Source organism: Leucoraja erinacea, chromosome 3 (assembly GCF_028641065.1).
Source record: "Leucoraja erinacea ecotype New England chromosome 3, Leri_hhj_1, whole genome shotgun sequence".
Classification (NCBI taxonomy): domain Eukaryota; kingdom Metazoa; phylum Chordata; class Chondrichthyes; order Rajiformes; family Rajidae; genus Leucoraja; species Leucoraja erinaceus.
In genome coordinates, this window is record NC_073379.1 from 102,750,841 (window position 1) to 102,772,984 (window position 22,144).

Genomic DNA, 22,144 nt, shown 5'->3' on the forward strand with positions numbered 1-22,144 from the left:
ATAGAGGGAGTACAGAGAAGGTTCACCAGACTGTTCCCTGGGATGTCAGGACTTTCATATGAAGAAAGACTGGATAGACTCGGCTTGTACTCGCTAGAATTTAGAAGATTGAGGGGGGATCTTATAGAAACGTACAAAATTCTTAAGGGGTTGGACAGGCTAGATGCAGGGAGATTGTTCCCGATGTTGGGGAAGTCCAGTGCAAGCTGCTCTAAGAATCCATCTCGGAGGCACTCCACAAACTCCCTTTCTTGGAGTCCAGTATACCAACCTAATTTTTCCAGTCTATCTGCATGTTAAAATCTCCCATAACCACCGCAACATTACCTTTTGCCAATTGTAACTCTTGATTCAACCTGCACCCGATATCCAAGCTACTGTTTGGGGGCCTGTAGATAACTCCCATTTGGGTCTTTTTACCCTTACAATTCCTCAGTTCTATCCATACTGACTCCACATCTCCTGATTCTATGTCACCCCTCGCAAAGGACTGAATTTCATGCATTACCAACAGAGCTACCCCACCGCCTCTGCCCACCTGTCTGTCTTTTCAATAGGATGTGTACCCTTGAATATTCAGTTCCCAGCCCTGGTCCTCTTGCAGCCATGTCTCTGTAATTCCTACAACATCATACTTGCCACTTTCTAACTGAGCCTCAATCTCATCCAATTTATTTCGTATACTTCACGCATTCATATACAACACTTTAACTACAATATTCACCTCTCCTCTCACACTATTGCCCCTGACCTTACTCTCATCCCTTCTTGAACTTTCCTCCCCATTAATTCAGGAGTCTTTTGTAACTTTTCCTATACTCACTTCCCCTTTAACTCCATCTTTCTACTCCCCCCCCCCCCCCCCCCCCCCCCCCCCCCCCCCCCCCCCCCCCCCCCCCCCCCCCCCCCCCCCCCCCCCCCCCCCCCCCCCCCCCCCCCCCCACCCCACCCCCTCATCAGGCAACTCCCTCAATCTCATTGGTCTGCACTGTGGTGATTCCAAGGCAAGTATATTTTCTTCTAAAGACCAAATGTGCACCACATGACTCCATACATGAGCTTGTGAAAGACCACCGTTCACAAGCATGTACCAGTTTCGTATCATCTAAAATATAATTTGTTTTTCTGTTCTCTGCATCAAAGTAAATAACCAAATATTTTCCAACTATACTTCCTTTGTCATAGAGTCATAGTGTGATACAATGTGGAAACAGGCCCTTCGGCCCAACTTACCCACACCGGCCAACAGTGTCCCAGCTACACTGGTCCCACTATCTATTAAAAGCATACAGCACCATTTCAAAATGATTTACATTTGATTGTCAGATTGATCACACTGACAGGAGCCTCATGCCAAAATCAAGCTGTTTTCATTTCTTGGGTTAATATTTTTTCACAATGTTCTTAAAATGTAAATTTTATGAAACTTAAAAAAAAAATGCCTCAATGAGCTACCCAAAGGAAATATTTCCTCCTTTCTACATTGTGACAAGTGTTCAGCATCAGTTTCTATAGCCTGCCTGAAATCAGCTGTCGTGGGTTCAGTATGGAAGTAATCGTATTCTTCGAATCAATGATGAGGTTCAGTAGAGGATGTGAAAGATTTCTTAATCTACATCTTTATTGTTGTGAATCATCTTATTTTACAATGCAAAGCAGTCAAAGACTTAAACATTTGTTTATCTGTAAATTTAGAATTAAGTGTTAGTCTATCATTCATCCATCCATCAATCAATCAATCAGTATGGGAAAATTGGATGGGAAGGAGTACAAGTCTGTAATGACGCTCACTTGATCTTCTGTCCTTTTAAATTACTGAGTGTAAAATCAAGTATTCTTCCTTAAAGGCTAGCAGTTTCTCCTGCTTGATTTTCCTTGGCTCACCACACCAGGCAATCCAATTTTTCCAGACATGGATCAGAAACATGCATCCTGATATTTATTATTGTGGAGTTTTTTGTCTAGTATATTACTGGCAGTTAAAAAAAATGTTTTTAAATTTATACGGTGACATATATTTATGATTAATTTTCACAGTTTATCATTTATCAGCTCATGGGCATAATCGTTTAATTTCAGGTTCGAAAAAATAATTAATAAATTGTTCTTTTTGATAGTAAAGCAATAATGGGAAACTATGATTGTGGTTGGAAAATATGATTTGTGTGTGTAAAAATTGAACAATATAATTTTACTGAAGTTTTATTAAGATTGCAAATAAAAGATTTTGCTTATTTCATGCTTACAAAGTCTAATCATAAATTGCTGCTGGTGCTCACTAATTGCTCCCATTGTCCTGGGATTTATTCACGTATATATTCTTGTATCTTGGTTGAATAATATATTTCATTTATCACAAGCAGCTTATTTTTAGAAGCACAAGAAGCCATCCTTTTTTTGCACGTGGCAGCTGTGATGAATGATAAAATATTAAGTCAACCATTTCAAACCTTGACACCATGTTCAAGAATGTATATAACTTGTAGACAATTAAGCTGCTTTAAGGGGAATTAAGCTGCTTTAAGGAGAGAGACTTTTTTAATGTGAAGTAATCTAACAAAAGCTTTTAGCATCTGTGATAACATATTCAATGACTTGTGAAAATAATTACTACTTTTATTTCAAATGGAAGTTATATCTAATAACATTTTAAGCATACATTCCAAGCTTTGCTATCTTCATTTAAAGCACTTCACTTTTCTAAATCCATCTGTCAATAAAGCTTTGCATGGTAATTCCCGAATATATGGGTTGGATAAAAGCTCAGCATTGAAGATAACATATCATTGTAAATGTTTCTAAATGACGTGAAGGTTTGTAAAATATTCAGAAATTAGTATTAACCTTCTAATTATTATACAAAATTACTGACATTCAGAACACTGCAGGCTAGCCTGTTTGTTTTCACATTATTGCACACAGTTCAATAGTTTCATTGATCTACTGTTTCAGACTAAAATCTGCCATGCTTTGTGAACTTCACTTTCTAATCCCATACAGCCACCCTGCCTTTGTGTTTTTCTGCTCTCCTTAGTCCCAGAACAGTAGGGTTGCCTTGACAAATCTATTCAAAAGCCTTTCCCTTGCCTTTATTGGTGGGGACTGGAGCCTTTGAAATGTTCCTACTTACTGCACCACAACTGACATCTTCTTCTAGACAGAATGAATTAAGGAAATACAATAAGACACTTGATCTACCAGTAAAAGATCTTTCCACAATGCAGATAGACTCCAAGGTGTACAACTAAGGCAATATGGATTTAAAAAAAAGTGTATGAGCTTGTTCATTAAAAGGACAATAATTACATTTTGCAAATGTTCAAATATATTCTTTCACCAAAAAACAAAGGAACAAAAGAAAATTGGTTGATTTTATTATATCCAAAATATTGACAATGCTAAAACTATTAGTAAAAGAATAACAGATTACATGCAATTTGAATAGTGAAAAGCATGGAGAGATTCAGCTGATGTGCAACATGGAGATTAGGAATGCAGATTATACTGAATATGATTGGAATGTGTAAAACAACACATTATCTTGCAAGGTTATCCTTTAATGTGTCATTCCTTGAATACTGAAACAAGCATGTACAAAATGAAATATAGCTTCTTAAAGCAGAGGGATGCAGTTTATTTGAAATAGATGCGAAGACTTGAAGACTAGTTTCCTAAAATGCATGTATACAGCTTGAATTTCCTGGATTGTATTTATGACAAAACACAGCCTGATTTCTGCATGAATCCTGCCAATCATATTTAAACCTGCAAGAAAGCTAATTTTTCTGCATTTGAATCTAAAACCCAGCACAAATATTATATTGGAGATATTATATGACATTCGCATGATCAACAGTGATTTAAATGTATCATTTTAGTCATGTTGTAATAAAAATTGAAACTGTACACATATGACACTTTTTGCATATTTCTTTAAATAATTAAATATGTTAATGTCAAACTTTTCTCTTCACAATACTTAGCCCTTTATTAATGCAGTTAGCTTAACCATGCATTCCATGTTTTTAGGAAACTGCATTTTTATCAAAGCCACAATTGTACTTTAATTCAACCAATTTTGTAATTGTATACCTGAATTAGACCAGTGCTTATTTATTTTTAAATATAATTCCAAATCTCCTGTTCCCAGTATCAATTTTAGAAAATCACATAATAACAAAGAAGTTAGCAATTCTAGGAATCCTACATTTGTTCACTTATTTATGAAATGTAAGTGAATTGTGTGAACTTAATGGCCATATTCTTTGGAAATTACACATGTGCACTAATACAGTTCTGTGTTGAATGCTCTGAATCTTGTAATTTATGTATTCAGGTTAAATGTTCATTTAAATAAATTGATGGTGCACCAGAGCGGAACTTGGAAAAGTATTCAAATCTCTTGGGCGGACGTCAATTTCTATAACTGTTAAAATTATTTCTATCAAAAGAAATAAAAAAAGTGCTTTTAATAAAGATGTGTCAGTGATTATAAGAGTTCCCCATTTCTACTTCCCAACAAAAAAAACTTCTAACCTGAGAAATGCAACAAAAAAAAATAATTGGAAGGATTTTTTTTAAATTATCTTAGTCCAATTTTTGTACCTTTGTTTCAGAATCTAAAGATCTATCTGGTGCCATGTAATCACCCCTATAGTTAAAAAAACAACATTAAAGTATGGGTTCATTTGAGAAAACGTGGAAAACAAGTGGAATATTCCATGGCTTTAATTTACATTTTGGTTGTCTATCCCCAAGGAGTGGCAATATCTATCCCAATATGACTCTTCACTGAAAATACAAGTTACACCAAAGTCCCAAAGTCACAGTTGCAACTTGCTAGTTACACCAAATAGAGATAAGAGAATCAAGCGTGTTTAATTGTCATGCATTGGGAACGGACAGTGAAACTCTTAGCTGCTGCAATTTTACAGGCATATTAAGGCAACCACACAACAAATAAATATACAATAATCAATAACACGATAATTTATCACAAATACTCGGTAACCAGACCATAATAGTGCAAATTGAGGTAAATAGTCCAATCTACAAGGTTCATAATAGTTTGTTGCTGAGGAATGGTTGTGGTTCGAGATGTGCAGTGTGGTTCAAGACCCTGATGGATTGATGGGAAGATGCTGATCTTGAACCTGGAGGTAACCGTTCTCGGCTTCTGTACCTTCTTGCTGATGGTAGCAGTAAGATAGAAACATAGAAAATAGATGCAGGAGGAGGCCATTTGGCCCTATGAGCCTGCACCGCCATTCATTGTGGATCTTTAATTCATGGCTGATCATCCACATTCAGTAACCCGTGTCTGCGGGGGGAGGGGAGTGGAGAGAGGGGAGTTACTACGTAATTTTGTGTCTAATTTTGGTATAAACCAGCAACTCCTGTTTCTTCTTATTACACTTCCACTACTTTGCTGTATAGCATTCAGAGAAAGGCTTAATCCCTCAAAAGCTTGCTGCCTTTCTAGCAGTAGTCTGCCCGATTTTGCGATCAAAGTATTGCTTAATACTCATTATTAAATCATAAACTGCCAGAAATGGAAGAGTCTATCTGGAATGAAACAGGGTAGTCACCAGGCCAAAATGGATGGTCTTCATCTTGATTACTTGGAAGACCGCTGACTCAACCATCAAATATCTCTTCAGTAGTTCTTCAGAAGGTGCTCTTTGTAAACTTAAACCCAATCTGGGTTCTGTGTGGTCGGAAGCAGTGGCTTGAGCAGTTTCAAATGTTGGAGAATCTCTGTGTAGGGACCCATTGTGGTCATATAAATAGCATCTATATGTAAAACTATGTTAGGCACATACCTATTTTTGTCTTATTCTTGGGCAGTTTCAAATCGAAGGTGAGTTCCTTGCACTCCAGTTCTGAAGTAAATGCAGACTATGACATGTGGGGGATGAGGTTCTTTATGAGACAGTCTGTCTGGTCATTTTGGAGGTGTTGCACTCCTTCCACAGTTTATGCTAAATGTCTTTGAGTGCCTGACATGTGAATCTAAGGTTTTCTCTGCCATCCTGAAATACCCTTTCACCGTTTTTTATTGGTTTTAGGTTAATGTTTTTGGTGAGCAGGATTAAAGATAAGAAATGAATGACTGCTTTTCACTAGTAGTAGCCATGGAGAATACCATAGAGGATAACCATGTCAGGAAGGTGTATGCTGATATTTTTTGCATGTGGATATCAGGAAGGAGGAGTGGTATAAGTTCTTAAAGAAAATGGAGGTGGATGTCCCGAGGGCCAGATGGGATCTATCCTATGGTATTATGGGAGGCTAGAGAGGATTGCTGAGGCCTTAACAAGAGATCTGTGTACTCTGTTTTGGTACAGTTATAGTTCAGGAGGACTGGAGACAAGCCAATGGTGTTTCTCTGTTTAAGAATACCAATGGAGACAAATCAGGAAATTAAATGCTGATGATCCATACATTAGTTGCATGTAAATTACCGGAGAAGATTCTTAGGGATAGGCGCATCCTAAGGAGGATCCTGTCATACATGCATCTTCTTTCATTCTTCTAGTCTGAGCTCAATTGTGGGTAAAAAAAAATGTCAAAGTTAATCTGCTCATTGCTGCTAAATTGTGATTAGCCAAGGACATCCTGGATCAATATATACAACCATGAAAAATCAAGGCAAGTAGCTATGACTAATTGTAGCAAGTAACAAGTAAGCAGTCGATGCTCTCCGATGGAACGTAAATATTGGCCGTGCATCATTGTGTGAGGGGCTTGTTCCTTTTCCCAAACAATTCCCAACAAGAGGTTTTTCTAACTGGAGTTCTTTTTCACCAATCAAATTAACTTAATCTGGTAAATTACCATGTGGTCAGTGTTGTGATATCAGTTGACAGCCAAGTCTCATGCATCTTGTTACAATTATACTCGCACAATATATTCAGGATTTAACATGGCAGTTGATAAAGTTCATTTGCAAAAATGCAAAGTAATCAATTAAATATCTCCAACTAACAGACAAAACAAGACTTCAAATGTTTGTGAATGTGGTGTTCTTTGAACAATTAACAGAATGAATGCCACCGATAATGAGATAATGAGTTTCATTTAATTACTTGGAAAAAAGTGATATTGTAGTGAGACCAGGCAGGTAGAGCAAAATGTTCATTATTGGCGAAACAACACTCGAACTACACGTGTACTTGGTCAGGAATAAATGATCTAAGCTCCTGTCATCGTGAGGAGCACTACCCACTGAACATACTGAAAAGCCCACGAACTAAACCCCGGTCACGTGACAGTCCTGACCAATGACGAGGGTTCTGAATACACAGCTTCACCACTAGGTGCCGCTAGATGACCCCCCCCACCCCCAAAACCAGAGGAAAGAAAACGAGCGGGAGTCTGAATAAGGCGGCCAGACCGCGTGGACACAGGGAGAACAGGTGCAACAGGCAAAGGCAGGAGCGGGCGGGCCGGCGTTAGACCTCTACGACTTGACTGGGCCACAAACACCGGGCTATCGACATCGAATTGAGTTGGCTTAAGGTGGGCCACCGAAACAACCTCCTGCCAGCCCTGACATCCAGAACAAAAGTCGCGACGCCGGGTTGCAGCAAGGGCGTAAGGGCGCTGCAGTGGAGTCCGATGCGAGTCCCTGTGAAGAAAAACAAATTGGCAGTCTTTGAGGGCAGGCGGGACATAGGATGGAGCAACCCCGTGGCGAGTGATCGGGACAGGGGCCAGCTTGCCTACTTGCTCACGGAGGTGCGCCAGCACAGACGAAGGGGGTTCCTACTGCCCACGTGCCCCTGGAATAAAATCGCCGGGTACTTTAAGCGGGGAGCCATAAAGCAACTCGGGGGACGACGTGGCCAAATCTTCTTTCGGGGCCGTGCGGATCCCCAGCAAAACCCACAGCAATTCGTCCAACCATATAACCATATAACAATTACAGCACGGAAACAGGCCATCTCGGCCCTACAAGTCCGTGCCGAACAACTTTTTTTTCCCCTTAGTCCCACCTGCCTGCACTCATACCATAACCCTCCATTCCCTTCTCATCCATATGCCTATCCAATTTATTTTTAAATGATACCAATGAACCTGCCTCCACCACTTCCACTGGAAGCTCCTTCCACACGGAGTAAAGGACTTCAGGTGAATCTTCCCTATTCTCCGGTGAAAACTCTGCTTCACCAGGTCGTTAGCCTTTCTTTGATACCTTTCTCTGCCATAGTGTTGAAACCCAGGATTCTAGTAAATGCTCTCTATTTTGTTGACCAATCGCGGTCCGTTAGCCGCGCCTTCAAGGAGGACTTCAGGTGCCGGTGAAAACGCTTCACCAGGTCGTTAGCCTGTCTTTGATACGCCATAGTGTGATGCAGCTGAGCTGAGCGCCGAGCAGCTGGGTCATAGCTGACCAGAGCGTAGAGGTAAACTGGGCACCGAGGGGATGTCGCGGGAACATGGAAACGAGCCACCCAGTGGGGAGTGAGAGCTCGAGCACTAGTTGCAGCGGAGGTGTCAGAGGAACGGCTTCGGGCCTCCGCGTGAAACTGTCCACAATGGTGAGCAAGTGGGTGACACCTAGGGATGGCGGTAGGGGACCCACGAGGTCGACGTGGATGTGGTCGAAACGTGCTGAGGGATGACAAACTCCTGCAGAGGCACACGAGCACGTGGCACTTGACCTTGGGAGTTTGGCAGGGGATGCACGCCCTGGCCCAGGCACCAACCTGCTTCCGGAGGCCGTGCCAGACGAACGTGGCTGCCACCAACGCAGTAGTTGCCCTGAGAGAAGCGTAGGCTAAGCCGTGGACTGAATTGAAAATGCGACACCCCCAAACAGAAGGGATGATAGGTCGCGGTTGCCCCGTGGAGACATCGCAGTGAACAGTAACACCCATGGGCCCTGCTGGGACGTCCTCCAGTATGAAACTCGAATGGCGGTGCGATAGGGAAACATCTCGTCCCTGTCCCGTTGTGCAGCAGCCAGGCCAGAATAGTCAATGCCCGGAGCTAAAGTCAGAACAGCATTAATGGGAGGGTGAGATATGGCAACCTGGTTATGCTTACCCGCCACGTGCTGGATACAGATGGTGACCTGGGATCAGACACTTTAGCAAAAGCAAAAGTAAGGGGTTTGTGGTCAGTAAAGGATGTGAACGGTCTGCCCTCCAGGAAATATCGGTAATGCCGGACAGATAAATAGAGGGGCAGGAGCTCGCGAGTGAAAGCACTGTAATTCCACTTGATGGGGTAGCGCAGGTCCCGCTGTTTGCTTGCCAGACACTGAAACAAAGGTCGCATAACCAGGCCGCCGCTGGGACAAAACGATGATAAAAACTAATCATGCCCACGAACCCCTGGAGCCCTTTGACTGTGGCTGGCCGGGGAAACTGACGAATAGTCTCCACCTTGGCAGGGAGTGGGGTTGCGCCCTGATGGGTAACATGATGGCCGAGAAAGGAAATTGAGTCGAGGCCGAACTGGCATTTGGCGGGATTAATAGCGAGACCATGGTCTCTGTGGCGCAGTGCTCTTTGCGGGAGCGGCTGGCGACCAGAATGTCATTGAGACAGATGAACAAAAAATGTATCCTCCGGCCGACAATGTCCATAAGCCCCTGAAAGGCTTGGGCAGCATTTTTCAAGCCAAACGGCATCCGCAACCATTCCAACAGTCCAAAAGGAGTAATAATGGCACATCATCAGGGTGGACAGGGATCTGGTGGTACCCTCACACCAGATCAGTTTTAGAAAAATATTTAGCCCCGTCCATATGGGCCGTGAAATCCTGTATGTGAGGGACAGGGTAGCGGTCGGCAGTCATGACATTGTTGAGGTGGTGGTCGTCCCCGCACGGTCTCCACTCGCCGGACGACTTGGGGACCATATGAGGAGTGGGGAGGCCCATGGGCTGTCGGAGCCCCGCACAATACCCATCTCCACCATGCATTGGAATTCCTCCTTGGCAAGCTGCAGCTTGTCAGACGGTGGGCCAGCTTGTCAGGCGGTCAAGGTGGGGCCTCGCTTACTGGAACGGGTGTCGACCCCGGACGGGGGCAGTATGCTGATCTCTGCCCCCGTGTCGACGAGGAATCGGAGCCCGGAACGACGGTCCCAGACGTAGAGGCGATGTTTATGGCCAACCGCGATAGCCTCTACTGGCAATCGGCCGAAGCATTTCCCGGATGCGAGCATGGAGAACAGCATCGGCGGGCCTCCGCACCCCAGCGTTGGTGCTAGTATCACACAGGCGCTTACTGGAATCCGCAGCGGCCGGTTGTGGCATAGTGTTGACGGTAGAAGGTGGAATGGACTGTAGAAGCCATCGCGGAGCTGTAGACATCCGGCTGATGGAATCGTGTTCCTGTTGCTTGGCGAGCCACAGCTCGTCCGCTCGCTTGCTGAGTTGCGGGGGGTCGGTGAAGTCGCCATGGGCGAGGAGCAGGCGGATGTCATCTGGCATCTGCTCGAGAAACGTCTGCTTGAAGAGATGACAAGGCTGGTGACCGTCCATCAGCGAGAGCATTTCGCTCATCGGTACAGACGCTTGCAGTCACCGAGGCCGCCCATGTGCATGACCCTGGAGGCTCGATCACGACAGCTGAGCCCAAAAGTACGCAGCAGCAGTGCCTTGAGGCCCTCGTACATGTTGTCGGCAGGCGGATGTTGAAGGTAAGGAATCAATCGGGTGGTGGTTTCTTGGTTCAGCACGCCAACCACGTAGAAATATTTAGTCGAACCAGCGACAATTTGCCGAATCTGAAATTGGGCCTCAATATGCTGGAACCACACATGAGGTAGTACTACCCAGAAAACGGGCAGTTTTAGCGAAACTGCAATTTGCTAGGCCGGATTGGCGTTGAGGTTCTCGGCAGCGTTTATAATAACGGATCCGAGAAACTTTCGGATCGGCTGGGTCACCAAAGTAGTGAGACCTGGCAAGTAGAGCAAAATGTTCATTATTAGCGAAACAACACTCGAACTACACGTGTACTTGGTCAGGAATAAACTATCTAAGCTCCTGTCGTCATGAGGAGCACTAGCTACTGAACATATTGAAAAGCCCGCGAACGAAACCACGGTCACGTGACAGTCCAGACCAATGACGAGGGTTCTGAATACACAGCTTCACCACTAGGTGCCGCTAAAATATCACTAATCTTGTATGATGTACTTAAAAATTAAATGATGTACTTAAAAGTCATTTGAGTGTGAAAATTAACACACTATACAGAACTTCTATTTGGATGACACTTTCCCTTTTCTAGACTCATTTTAAGCAATCAATAATATGGATGTAATTGGTAGTTGTCTGTACCTGAACAATAGAAAACATCTCCCAAGCACTTAACAGTTATTGCCTTGCACATTAATTCCTCCGGGACCAGCAATTCATAAATAAACGCAGATTTCCATTGCATCCAGCTCAGTATTAGCAATTTCCTAGAAAAATAATCCTCACGTGGTGGTTATATGTTAAAAATGATCAAATTTGTATTTCAGGTTACTATTCTGTCAACATGTTTCGAAATGACTTTGACCTATTTCTGTTTCTATACCACATAAACAGCTGTTTTGTTCAACTGTACAAACTCACACACATGTAGTTCATCCTTTCATTTTGAATGCTTTCATAATCTGTGTTTTTAGTTAAGAACCAGGATATTATGCACAATTTCAAGAATCACTTATCCCAGTCCATAAAATGTTCATATTGTAATAGTTTGGTATTCATATGAGGCCCATTTATTTCTTGTTTTTCATCTGCAAGACTGTCTCTCTACCACTGTAAATGTTAGTGTGAATAGTCAACATTCAAAAGAAGGGTTCAACATACTGTCCACTTTGTACGCAGTTCTCTTGTTTGATTTATAATTCAGGTGGTTGCCAATATCAAAATGTTCAAATTTCGGCTCACAAAGCTAGGGAAATTGGAAAATACTAATTGCTTTCCTCAAAAAGTAAATAACCATAATTGTAGTTTTTTTTTTAAATGGTTATGCATTAATGCTAAGCAATCATTCAATATGTTGGATTTTATTGTTTAAAAGCATTGCTCAAATTGCTTAATTCAAAATGTTCACAATATTTGTATGTAGTTGTGCATGCATTGTTTTATCATATTAGTAAGCTTACAAATAATTGAATGAACAAATAAATCACTAATGCTGAACTTGCTGTTTGAAAAATAAATAGACGTGCAAATTAATGCACCTTTGCATGGAAATTGAGAAGCAAGAGGATATTTTTTTGTGTGCTACACAGTTCAATTACAATAAAATATAAAATATGAATTAATAATAGGCAAGTTGCACAAAGTCAATATTTGCCCTTCCAGAATTTTAATACATCTGAGACACTAAAACATGTTGAATTTGTGATATTAAATAGTGTACAAACATGCTCGGGTGGGGCTATCAGGAGTTTTTAACTTGCATCAGAGGACACAATTCACTGGCCCACCATGTCTGTTCTAACCCTCAATCACCCATTCATAAGAATCCAACATTATATTCTCCCACATTCCCATCAATATACCCCAGATTCCATCACTCACCCACACACTAGCCATTTACTGTGGCCAATTAACCTACTGATCTATACATGTTTAGGAAATGAGAGGAAACGAGCATCTGAGGGAAACCTACAAGGAGAACATGCAATTTGAAAAAAAAAGAACCTGCAAAGTCCACACAGACAGCAACTATGAGACAGCAGCTTTACTAACTGTGCCACTGTGCCACTAACCATTAGCCATGCAGCTTTAGCCATCTGAACCCATTGTCCTCCCTTTTGAATGATACCAGTCTCCTTGTAGAATCTCTCCTCTATACTTTCCTTACATGATCTGGTTTCAAAACACACTTTTACGAGTTTTGTGAAGCATGCAAATGCAAGGTCTATTGCATTGTGACATCTACTCAGTAGTGCATGATGCCTTGGACATTATGTCTCTGAATTTTGCAGAGGCAAGCCCTCCAACAATACTGTTGGCCCGCCTTTTACTTAAAAAGTACCAGTCAATACTGGGAAAATGTTCATTTATTAAATATATACATTTTTGCTTTGAGCAGTATTATTAATAACTATGAAATTCCTGAAAAGTCACACACACTTTTCTGCATTATTCAATAATAACTTTCATAATAACAAAAAAAGGTCAGAAAATTCGGAAATGGCTTAAACTTCTTAAATTTCTACCAAAGTGTGCTAATTGGATAAATGTCGTTGTGTAAATTATCACATGATTCCAACTAATGTTGACTATGAGAGTGAAGGATAATGCTCATACATGATATTGGAAGACATGCTCATAACATTTACTCATATCTTATGTTTCAGCATTGCCGTAACTGGGTGTCAAGCTCTGAACCATTGGACACGCCCGTAGAATTTATGTTGCCAGACTGCCCTCGGGTCTCTGCAGGTACTTTAGTTATACTTTGCCAAAAAAGTGGACAGAGATGATGAATGAGGGGGCATGTAATGTTGTACAGGGAATTAACAAATGTTTGAACAGAAATGTTTCAGTTGACAAGCAATTGTTTCTGTTCTGTTTGTTTTATGAACTAAAACTGCGAGTTTTACAGTGATGCTGTGGTTAAGTTACTGGGTGAAGTTCTGAGGCCTGGACAGACAATTAAGAGACAAGAGCTCAAATCCTACCACTGTAGCTAGGGATTTTAATTTCAGTTAATTAAATAAGCTGGAATTTAATGAAAAAAGATACTCAGCACTGGTTGCCATGGAACTGCTGCATGTTCAAAAAACCCCATAAGGTTTGAAATGTCCTTCATGGAAAAAAATCTGCCATGCTTATCCTTCTGACCTGTATGTGACTCCAGACTCACAGCAGTGTGGATAACCCTGAACTGCTTATATCAAAAGCTCTGTGTTGAGACACCATTACATAAGTGGATGGAATTTTCTGCTTCAACTGTGACACCTTATTCTCATATGACAAAGTTGATTTTGGGAATGCTCCCACATATACATCCGGAAATGAGATGTGTCAAATACTAGTCTTGTACTCGGAATGGGACATTCAGGTCCATAATTCCAAAACTTTTCGTCACAATCCTTGTGCCCTTTCCATTCTTGAGGTTGGCAAATCCTACCATGCAAAAAAAACACAAAGCACTGGAGCAACACAGTGTGTCAGGCAGCAACACTGGAACACCTGGATAGGCAAAATCCTGACCCAAAACTTTGCCTATCCATGCCCTCCAGAGATGCTGCTTGACCTGTTGAGTTACTCCAGCACTTTTTGAAGTTTTATTTGTTAAACCAGCATCTGTAGTTCCTTGACTTTCCAAATCCTACAATGTGGCACATAAGGGGAAGCCGGCTGGAGAGAGTGGCTATTCCTTTGTCAGACTAACTATTTGAGTGTTTAAGAGGGAACTGCAGATGCTGGAGAATCGAAGGTTACACAAAAAAGCTGGAGAAACTCAGCGGGTTCAGCAGCATCTATGGAGCGAAGGAAATAGGCAACGTTTCGGGCCGAAACCCTTCTTCAGACTGAAGAAGGGTTTCGGCCCGAAACGTTGCCTATTTCCTTCGCCCCATAGATGCTGCTGCCCCCGCCGAGTTTCTCCAGCTTTTTTGTGGAACCAACTAACTATTTGAGTGCTTTATCCAATGACACTGTTTAAGATCCATTAATTTATTCCTAACAATAACAATGGTATCAACAATGCTCCCCCATTATTCATGAAATAGAGTGAAAATTATGAATGTAACAGGAAAATACGTATTATAAAAGTAAAGGTATGTCCAAAAATATATTAATACACAGCAGTTCAGTTTAATTTACTTTATGCTAAAATGAAATCACCAACCAATTAATTGAATGGATGAAAGTAGTTTCTACGTTTTTCCCCAAATAACCATAGGGGAACAGTATTTATCCTTGGCCGTCCGATGTTTTTTTTATTTCTTCCAAAATTGCTATGAGTGATCAGCAGGATCCGTGCAGAAATATAACCTCTTCTTTTTGGTTGAGATGTTGAACTCAGGCTAGGGGGCCATAACTGCTCCTATGTTCTAGTGTTCTTTGCCTAGAAATCAGATTGCATAACACCAGTTCTTTCTGCGCTGTTCTATGAAAAGAATAAAATGTTAACAAAGGTAGAAGACTTTAAACATGGATTATGAAGTTGAGAAATGTTCACAATGAAACATTGACAATAGTGGTTGTACCTAACAAACTGTAAGCAATGGCCACTCTATATGCATGTAAATCACAGAAGAGTGTTTCAGCTAGTTTATTGTAAAATTTGAGGAAAAGCATTTAAGTGCTTCCCAGATCAAAAATGTATATATAAATGGGGCAGAATAGAATAAGGTTGAGACGAAACAGAACTGTTATCCTTAAATTTATTCTTTCATTCATTTATTTTATTTTGTGGTGTATTAAAATGTAACTGTTTAGAGATATATTGTGTGTACATTGAATTAGATAAATGTATTCTACTGCACTCCTTCATGCCCTGGAAGGGATGGTAAGGGCATTGTTTCAACGTAAAGGGACATCCTTTTTATCAGAGGAAGTTGTTGAGGCAGGTACAACAACATTTAAGAGACATATGTACAGGTACAAGAGAGGAAGGGTTTGGGAAGATATATGGGCCAAACATAGGCAAATGGGACTAGCTTAGATGGGGGTTTGGTCAGCATGGTGTTGTGCCAAAGGGCTTCTTCATGTGCTGTGTGACTCTATGATTCAGTTTATGACTAAGATGAGTCATTAAAAGATGTCTTCTTGCAGGGTTGTCTGTGTGTGGAATTCCTTGCCTCAGAAATCTGAGATTAATAGGTTTTTAATCAATAAGGAATGTATGGTTATGGGAATAGTGTTGGAAAATGGATTTGAGAAAGGTTCAGTCAGCCATAATCCTATAGAATGGAAGAGGATCAAGTGGTCAAGGTGATACGTGGTCAATTCTAGGCAGTCCAGTGTTGCAGCAGCAAGCAGTTCGAATTCAGTCATGACCTACAATGCCCTCCATAATGTTTGGGACAAAGATCCATCATTTATTTATTTGCTTCTGTACTCCACAATTTGAGATGTGTAATATAAAAAAATCACATGTAGTTAAAGTGCACATTGGCAGATTTTAATAAAGATTCAAGAGAGTTTATTGTCATGTGTCCCTCATGGACAATGAAATTCTTGCTTTGCTTTAGCACTCCAGAACATAGTAGGCACGAATACAGAACAGATCAGTGTGTCCATATACCATTATATAAATATATACACACATGAATAAATAAATTGATCAAGTGCAAATAAACAGTTAATGGGCTATTAATGTTCAGAGTTTTGTCCGAGCCGAGTTTAATAGCCTGATGGCTATGGGGAAGCAGTTATTCCTCAACCTGGTTGTTGCAGTCTTCAGGCTCCTGTACCTTCTACCTGAAGGTAGCGGGGAGATGAGTGTGTGGCCAGGATGGTGTGGGTCCTTGATGATGCTGCCAGCCTTTTTGAGGCAGCGACTATGATAAATCCCCTCGATGGAAGGGAGGTCAGAGCCGATGATGGACTGGGCAGTGTTTACTACTTTTTGTCGTCTATTCCTCTCCAGGGCGCTCAAGTTGCCGAACCAAGCCACGATGCAACCAGTCAGCATGCTCTCTACTGTGCACCTGTAGAAATTAGAGAGAGTCCTTCTTGACATACCGACTCTCCGTAATCTTCTCAGGAAGTAGAGGCGCTGATGTGCTTTCTTTATAATTGCATCAGTGTTCTCGGCCCAGGAAAGATCTTCAGAGATGTGCACGCCCAGGAATTTGAAGCTCTTGACCCTTTCCACCATCTTACCCATTCCAAAGTCCACAAATGATTCTTTGGTTTTGCTGGTATTGAGGGCCAGGTTATTGTGCTAGCACCATTTGGCCATTTTTATACATTTTGGTTTCACCATGTAGAAATTACAGCAGTGTTTAAACATAGTCGTCGTTACCCCGCCCCCACCCCCCATTTCAGGGCACCATAATGTTTGGGACACAGCAATGTCAAGTAAATAAAAGTAGTCATGTTTAGTATTTTGTTGCATATCCTTTGCATGCAATGACTGCTTGAAGTCTGCGATTCATGGACATCACCAGTTGCCGGGTGTCTTCTCTGGTGTTTGCTCTGCCAGGCCTGTATTGCAGCCATCTTTAGTTTATGCTTGTTTTGGGGGCTAGTGCCCTTCAATTTTCTCATCAGCATATTAAAGGCATGCTCAATTGGGTTCAGATCAGGTGATTGACTTGGCCACTCAAGAAATTACCATTTTTTAGCTTTGAAAAACTCCAAAAACTCCTTTGTTGCTTTAAAAGTATGTTTGGGATCATTGTCTTGCTGTAGAATGAACCGCCTGCCAATGAGTTTGAGGCATTTATTTGTACTTGAGCAGATAGGATGTGTCTATACAGAATCTACATGTACCAAAACTCCCCAGGCGGGATGGATGAGTCCCACGGCCATTTTAGGCCGCGCGGGCGATTTACGGCCCCGCTCATTATGCTGGAATGTCCCACCATCAGCAGTTGTATCATCAATGAAGATAAGTGAGCCAGTACCTTCAGCAGCCGTACATGCCCAGGCCATAACACCCCGACCACCGTGTTTCACAGATGAAGTGTGTATGCTTTGGATCTTGGGCAGTTCCTTCTCTCCTCCCTACTTAGCCCTTGCCATCACTCTGATATAAGTTAATATTCATCTCATCCGTTCACAAAAAATAAAAAAATAAAAAAAAGACCTTTTTCCAGACTGTGGTTGCTCTTTTATTGTTGTGCATTGTGTCCTTTTTCAATTGTAACACTGCATAGTAAATTAATTTCACTGCACCTTATGGTGCATGTGACAAATACATTTAAACTTTGAACTTTAAGTACTTCTTGGCAAACTGTAACCTGCCCATCCTGATTTTGCAACTAACCAGTAGTTTGCATCTTGCAGTGTAGCCTCTGTATTTCAATTCTTGAAGTCTTCTGTAGACAGTGGCATTGACAAATCCACACCTGACTCCTGAAGAGTGCTCTGATCTGTCGGACAGGTGTTTGGGTGGTTTTCTTTATTATAGAGATAATTCTTCTGTCATCAGCTGTGGAGGTCTTCCTTGGCCTGCCAGTCCCTTTGCGATTAGTAAGCTTACTAGTGCTCTCTTTCTTCTTAATGATGTTCCAAATAGTTGATTTTAGTGAGCCTAAGGTTTGGCTGATGTCTCTAACAGTTTTATTCTCATTTCTCAGTCTCATAATGGCTTCTTTGACTTTCATTGACACAACTTTGGTCCTCGTGTTGATAAACAGCAATAAAGGATTCCAAAGGTGATGGGAAGACTGGAGGAAAGACTAGGTGCTGAGAGCTCTCTTGTACCTGCATTAAGGAGGCATTTAAACACACCTGGGCAACTACAAACATGGTTGAAGCCATGTGTGTCAAACATTATGGTGCCGTGAAATAGGGGGGACTATGTATAAACACAGCTGTAATTTTTACATGGTGCAAGCAATTAAGCACATGTGAATTTTTTCTATGACAAATCTCAAATTGTGTACAGAGGCAAATGAATAAATTATGGGTCTTTGTCCCAAACGTTATGGAGGGCACTGTATATGTTATCAGTGTGGAGATTGCATATTTTCTCTGTAATGGTGGAGCTTTCCTTCGAGCACTCAAATGTCTTGCCATATTCCAAAGATATGCATTTGCTTTGTTGATTGGCCACTATCTCTTGTGGATGTAGGTGAGTGATAGAGTATGTGGCATTGATTGAATCTCAGGCTAAGTAGAAAGCCCTGAGGATGCCTTGTCACGTTCAAAGTCCATATGTCAGATATCACCATTTCTTTCAAAGATATATATGGATAGTGGATTGTTGCTTACGGTTGATGTAAGTGTTACCACATCGCTATGTGTTCTGCAGCTCAATGCTCACATTGCTATATTTCTGTAATCTTTGCTAGAACTTTGAATAATATCCCCACTACAATTACCCGCAGGTGCGTAGAATACTCTGTTTTATTTTCCCATGCCTAATTATCAAAGTTCATTGCACTGAAGTCTTTGTTCATTTCTTTACATTTCAAATCTAGTTGATTAAGAAGATACCACTTACCACTCAATTTAATGTCCTTACAACTAATTAGCTGGTCATCAAAATATCCGTGAGATGTTCACAGATGCACACAAGCTCATATTTCAATTATGTGCAAAATTCTATGATGTCAACTCCTATAGAATGAAGTACCCAGAGAGCAAAAGATACTATTTTTTGGAAAAGTGTTAAAAGTGGAATTCAGTTAATCTATGTAAAATACAACATCTTTTATTTGGTGAAATGCCTTCAAATTACATTGGCTATTGGTAGACATCATTTTCAATTGGCTGATTCAATGAATAAATCAAATCAATTACAACTTCTCTGAATTAACAATGTCCATCTATCCCCTAAAGCATAATAAGATACACAATATTTCCCTAATAATTTAAATTGATCTTTTATTGATCTTAAATTACCCGTCCACATTTAGCAAGTATCTGTACAAATCCTCCTAATAAAATCCTGATTAGCATAGGGCACATTTACCAGTTCCTTTCATTTTTACACTGATAAAATACGTAATTTTATTCCAAAATTGACGAAAATACTCTGCAAGTCAGGCAACATCCGTGGGAAAAATAGTTTCAAGTTGTAAAATTTCAAAAGTGACAGAAGCTCATTGACCTAAAACATTACATTTGTTTCTGAGACCACAGATGCTGCTTGACCACATAGTATTTTTTAGCACTTTCTGTGTTATTTTACTCACGTAGACATTAGGAACAAAAATGAGAAAGCCTGAGGAAAATCGATGATTCTTTGTTCCCTGACAACAAAATTATTTCTGCTATTAATTATTTCTTCCCTGTCAATTGTGAGAATTCTCAACATCAATGTCTCTATGCTTTTGTCTTTAAAGATAATGACTGTTCAAGACAGAAATTTGGATTTTGCAACATACAGCAAATATGCACGATAAAAGAACAGGGCAGCACAGTGCCGCAGCTGGCAAACTTGCATCACAGAGTTAGACCCAGGTTCAAACCTGATCTCGGGTGCTGAGTGTGTGGAACTTGCATGTTATCCCTGTGACCTCATGGGTTTCCTCCCACATCTCAATGTGTAGGTTAATTGGCTCTGTAAATTGACCATAACATGTATGGAGTGCATGAGTAAACAGGATAACACATAACTGGTGTGAAGAGGTCGATATGGACCTGGTGGGCCAAAGAGCCTGTTTCCACACTGTATCTCTAAACAAAGCTAAAATGTGTATTTATTTAAATGGGTAGGTGGTGCGAAAAGTTATAATAAACTCAGATTTAATTTGTCACATTTTGTAATTCTGGGGTGGTTTGCAATAATCATAATTATTGTACTGAAGAATTATCATTTTATTTCTTGAACTTCCTGCCTTGTCTCCTTGAAACAATCTAATTTACTGAATGCTTTATTTTACGAGAATGTTGTATTTGTGAGATTTATTTTTTGTTATCCGTTGTACGACAACCTACAACAACCAAAGTCAACCTACGTCAACCAGCAACAGGTACCGGCGACTGAATTGTCTTCAGTTGTTGCCGACAGGGCCTAAGCTTGTCGTAACTTGTCGCGGATGGACGTAGGTTGACTTCGGTTGTCGTAGGTTGTCATAGGTGTGGTCGTAGGTGGACGTCCTATTGGGTCGCCAGTTGTCAGTAGCTTGCCGTAGCTTGACGTCGACTAGGTGGTAGGTTGTTGTAACTTGTCATTCACATTGTTATAGACATTGTCGTAAACATTGTCGTAGGGGGGTCCAGTCTCTGGTTTTTCGGCGACCTGCTACAACTATGACAGTGGCCGGTAGTCGCCTAAAAATCCGCCTAAGTGGGACAGGCCCTTTATTCTAAAATTGATTACATTATTTGTTTTTATCATCAATCTACACACAATACCCTATAATAACAAAGCAAAAACAGGTGTTGAGAAATTTTTGCAATGTAATTAAAAAGAAATAACTGAAATATCACATTTACATAAGTATTCAGACCCTTTACTCAGTACTTTGTTGAGGCACCTTTGGCAGCGATTACAGCCTCAGGTTTTCTTGGGTATGATTCTACAAGCTTGGCACATCTGTATTTGGGTATTTTTTCCCATTCTTCTCTGCAGATCCTCTCAAGCTCTGTCAGGTTGGATGGGGAGCTTCGATGCACAGTTATTTTCAGGTTCCTCCAGAGATGTTCGATCGGGTTAAAGTCCAGGCTCTGGATGGGCCACTCAAGGACATTCATAGACTTGTCACAAAACCACTCCTGCGTTGTCTTGGCTGTGTGCTTAGGGTCGTTGTCCTGTTGGTCGGTTGGGGGCGCTACGAGTCGGCTGCCCTGCCAACAGCGTGTTTGTTATTTTGACTTTTTTTTGGTATGTCCAGATGTTTGTTTTGGTGTCTCTCTGTGTTTGTTGTGTGGGGGGTGGTGGTGGGGAAAGTGGGGAAAACCGTTTTTCAGTCACTTCCTCGATGGAGAGGCGACCTTTTTCATGTCGCTTATCTGCCTTCCCTCTCACGGCCTAACAGCTTGGATTGGAATGACCTTTTCCGGAGTCAGGCCCAGAGCTTCAGCAGCGTGCGCAGCGTGAACTTTTCTATTGTGGAGCGGGCGAACCCTTGCCGGGAGTCTCGAGAAAGGAGTGCTCCCTTCGCTGGCCTGGTGACTGGCATCATGGTAATGTGATCTGCGGAGCTTCTAGCTGCGGGCGTGGCGTGGACTTACCTCCGGAGCCTGGGATCCCTTGCCAGGGATCGCCGGAGAAGAGCTCGGTATCCGGTTGGAAAGTGGCCGATTTGGGCACTCCAATCGATCGTGTGTTCGATCGTCCCGACGTCGGAGTTTCGACCATCCTGACAAGAGGGCCGTACATCTGACCGTCTGTGACGGCGACTGCGGAGGGTTCATGGCCCTGACCACGGATGAACGGGGGAGGAGGACTGACTGAACTTTGTTGCCTTCCACCACAGTGAAGAATGCTATAGGGGATGTTTGTGTTGGATTCTATTGTATATGGTGTGTTCCTTTTTTCAATTGTGTCGCTGCATGGCAAATTCATTTCAATGTGCCTTGGTTGGTGCATATGACGAATAGA

General features: G+C 41.6%; 1 protein-coding gene across 2 annotated transcripts in view; it reads left to right on the plus strand.

The window, feature by feature from the left end:
- Positions 1-22,144, plus strand: part of fam172a (family with sequence similarity 172 member A) — a 430,929-nt gene that overhangs the window by 296,124 nt on the left and 112,661 nt on the right. For both annotated transcript variants that reach the window (XM_055633335.1, XM_055633336.1), the window contains exon 10: positions 13,326-13,410. In XM_055633335.1, the coding sequence (XP_055489310.1) occupies positions 13,326-13,410 (85 nt within the window). The remainder of the gene's footprint in view (positions 1-13,325; positions 13,411-22,144) is intronic.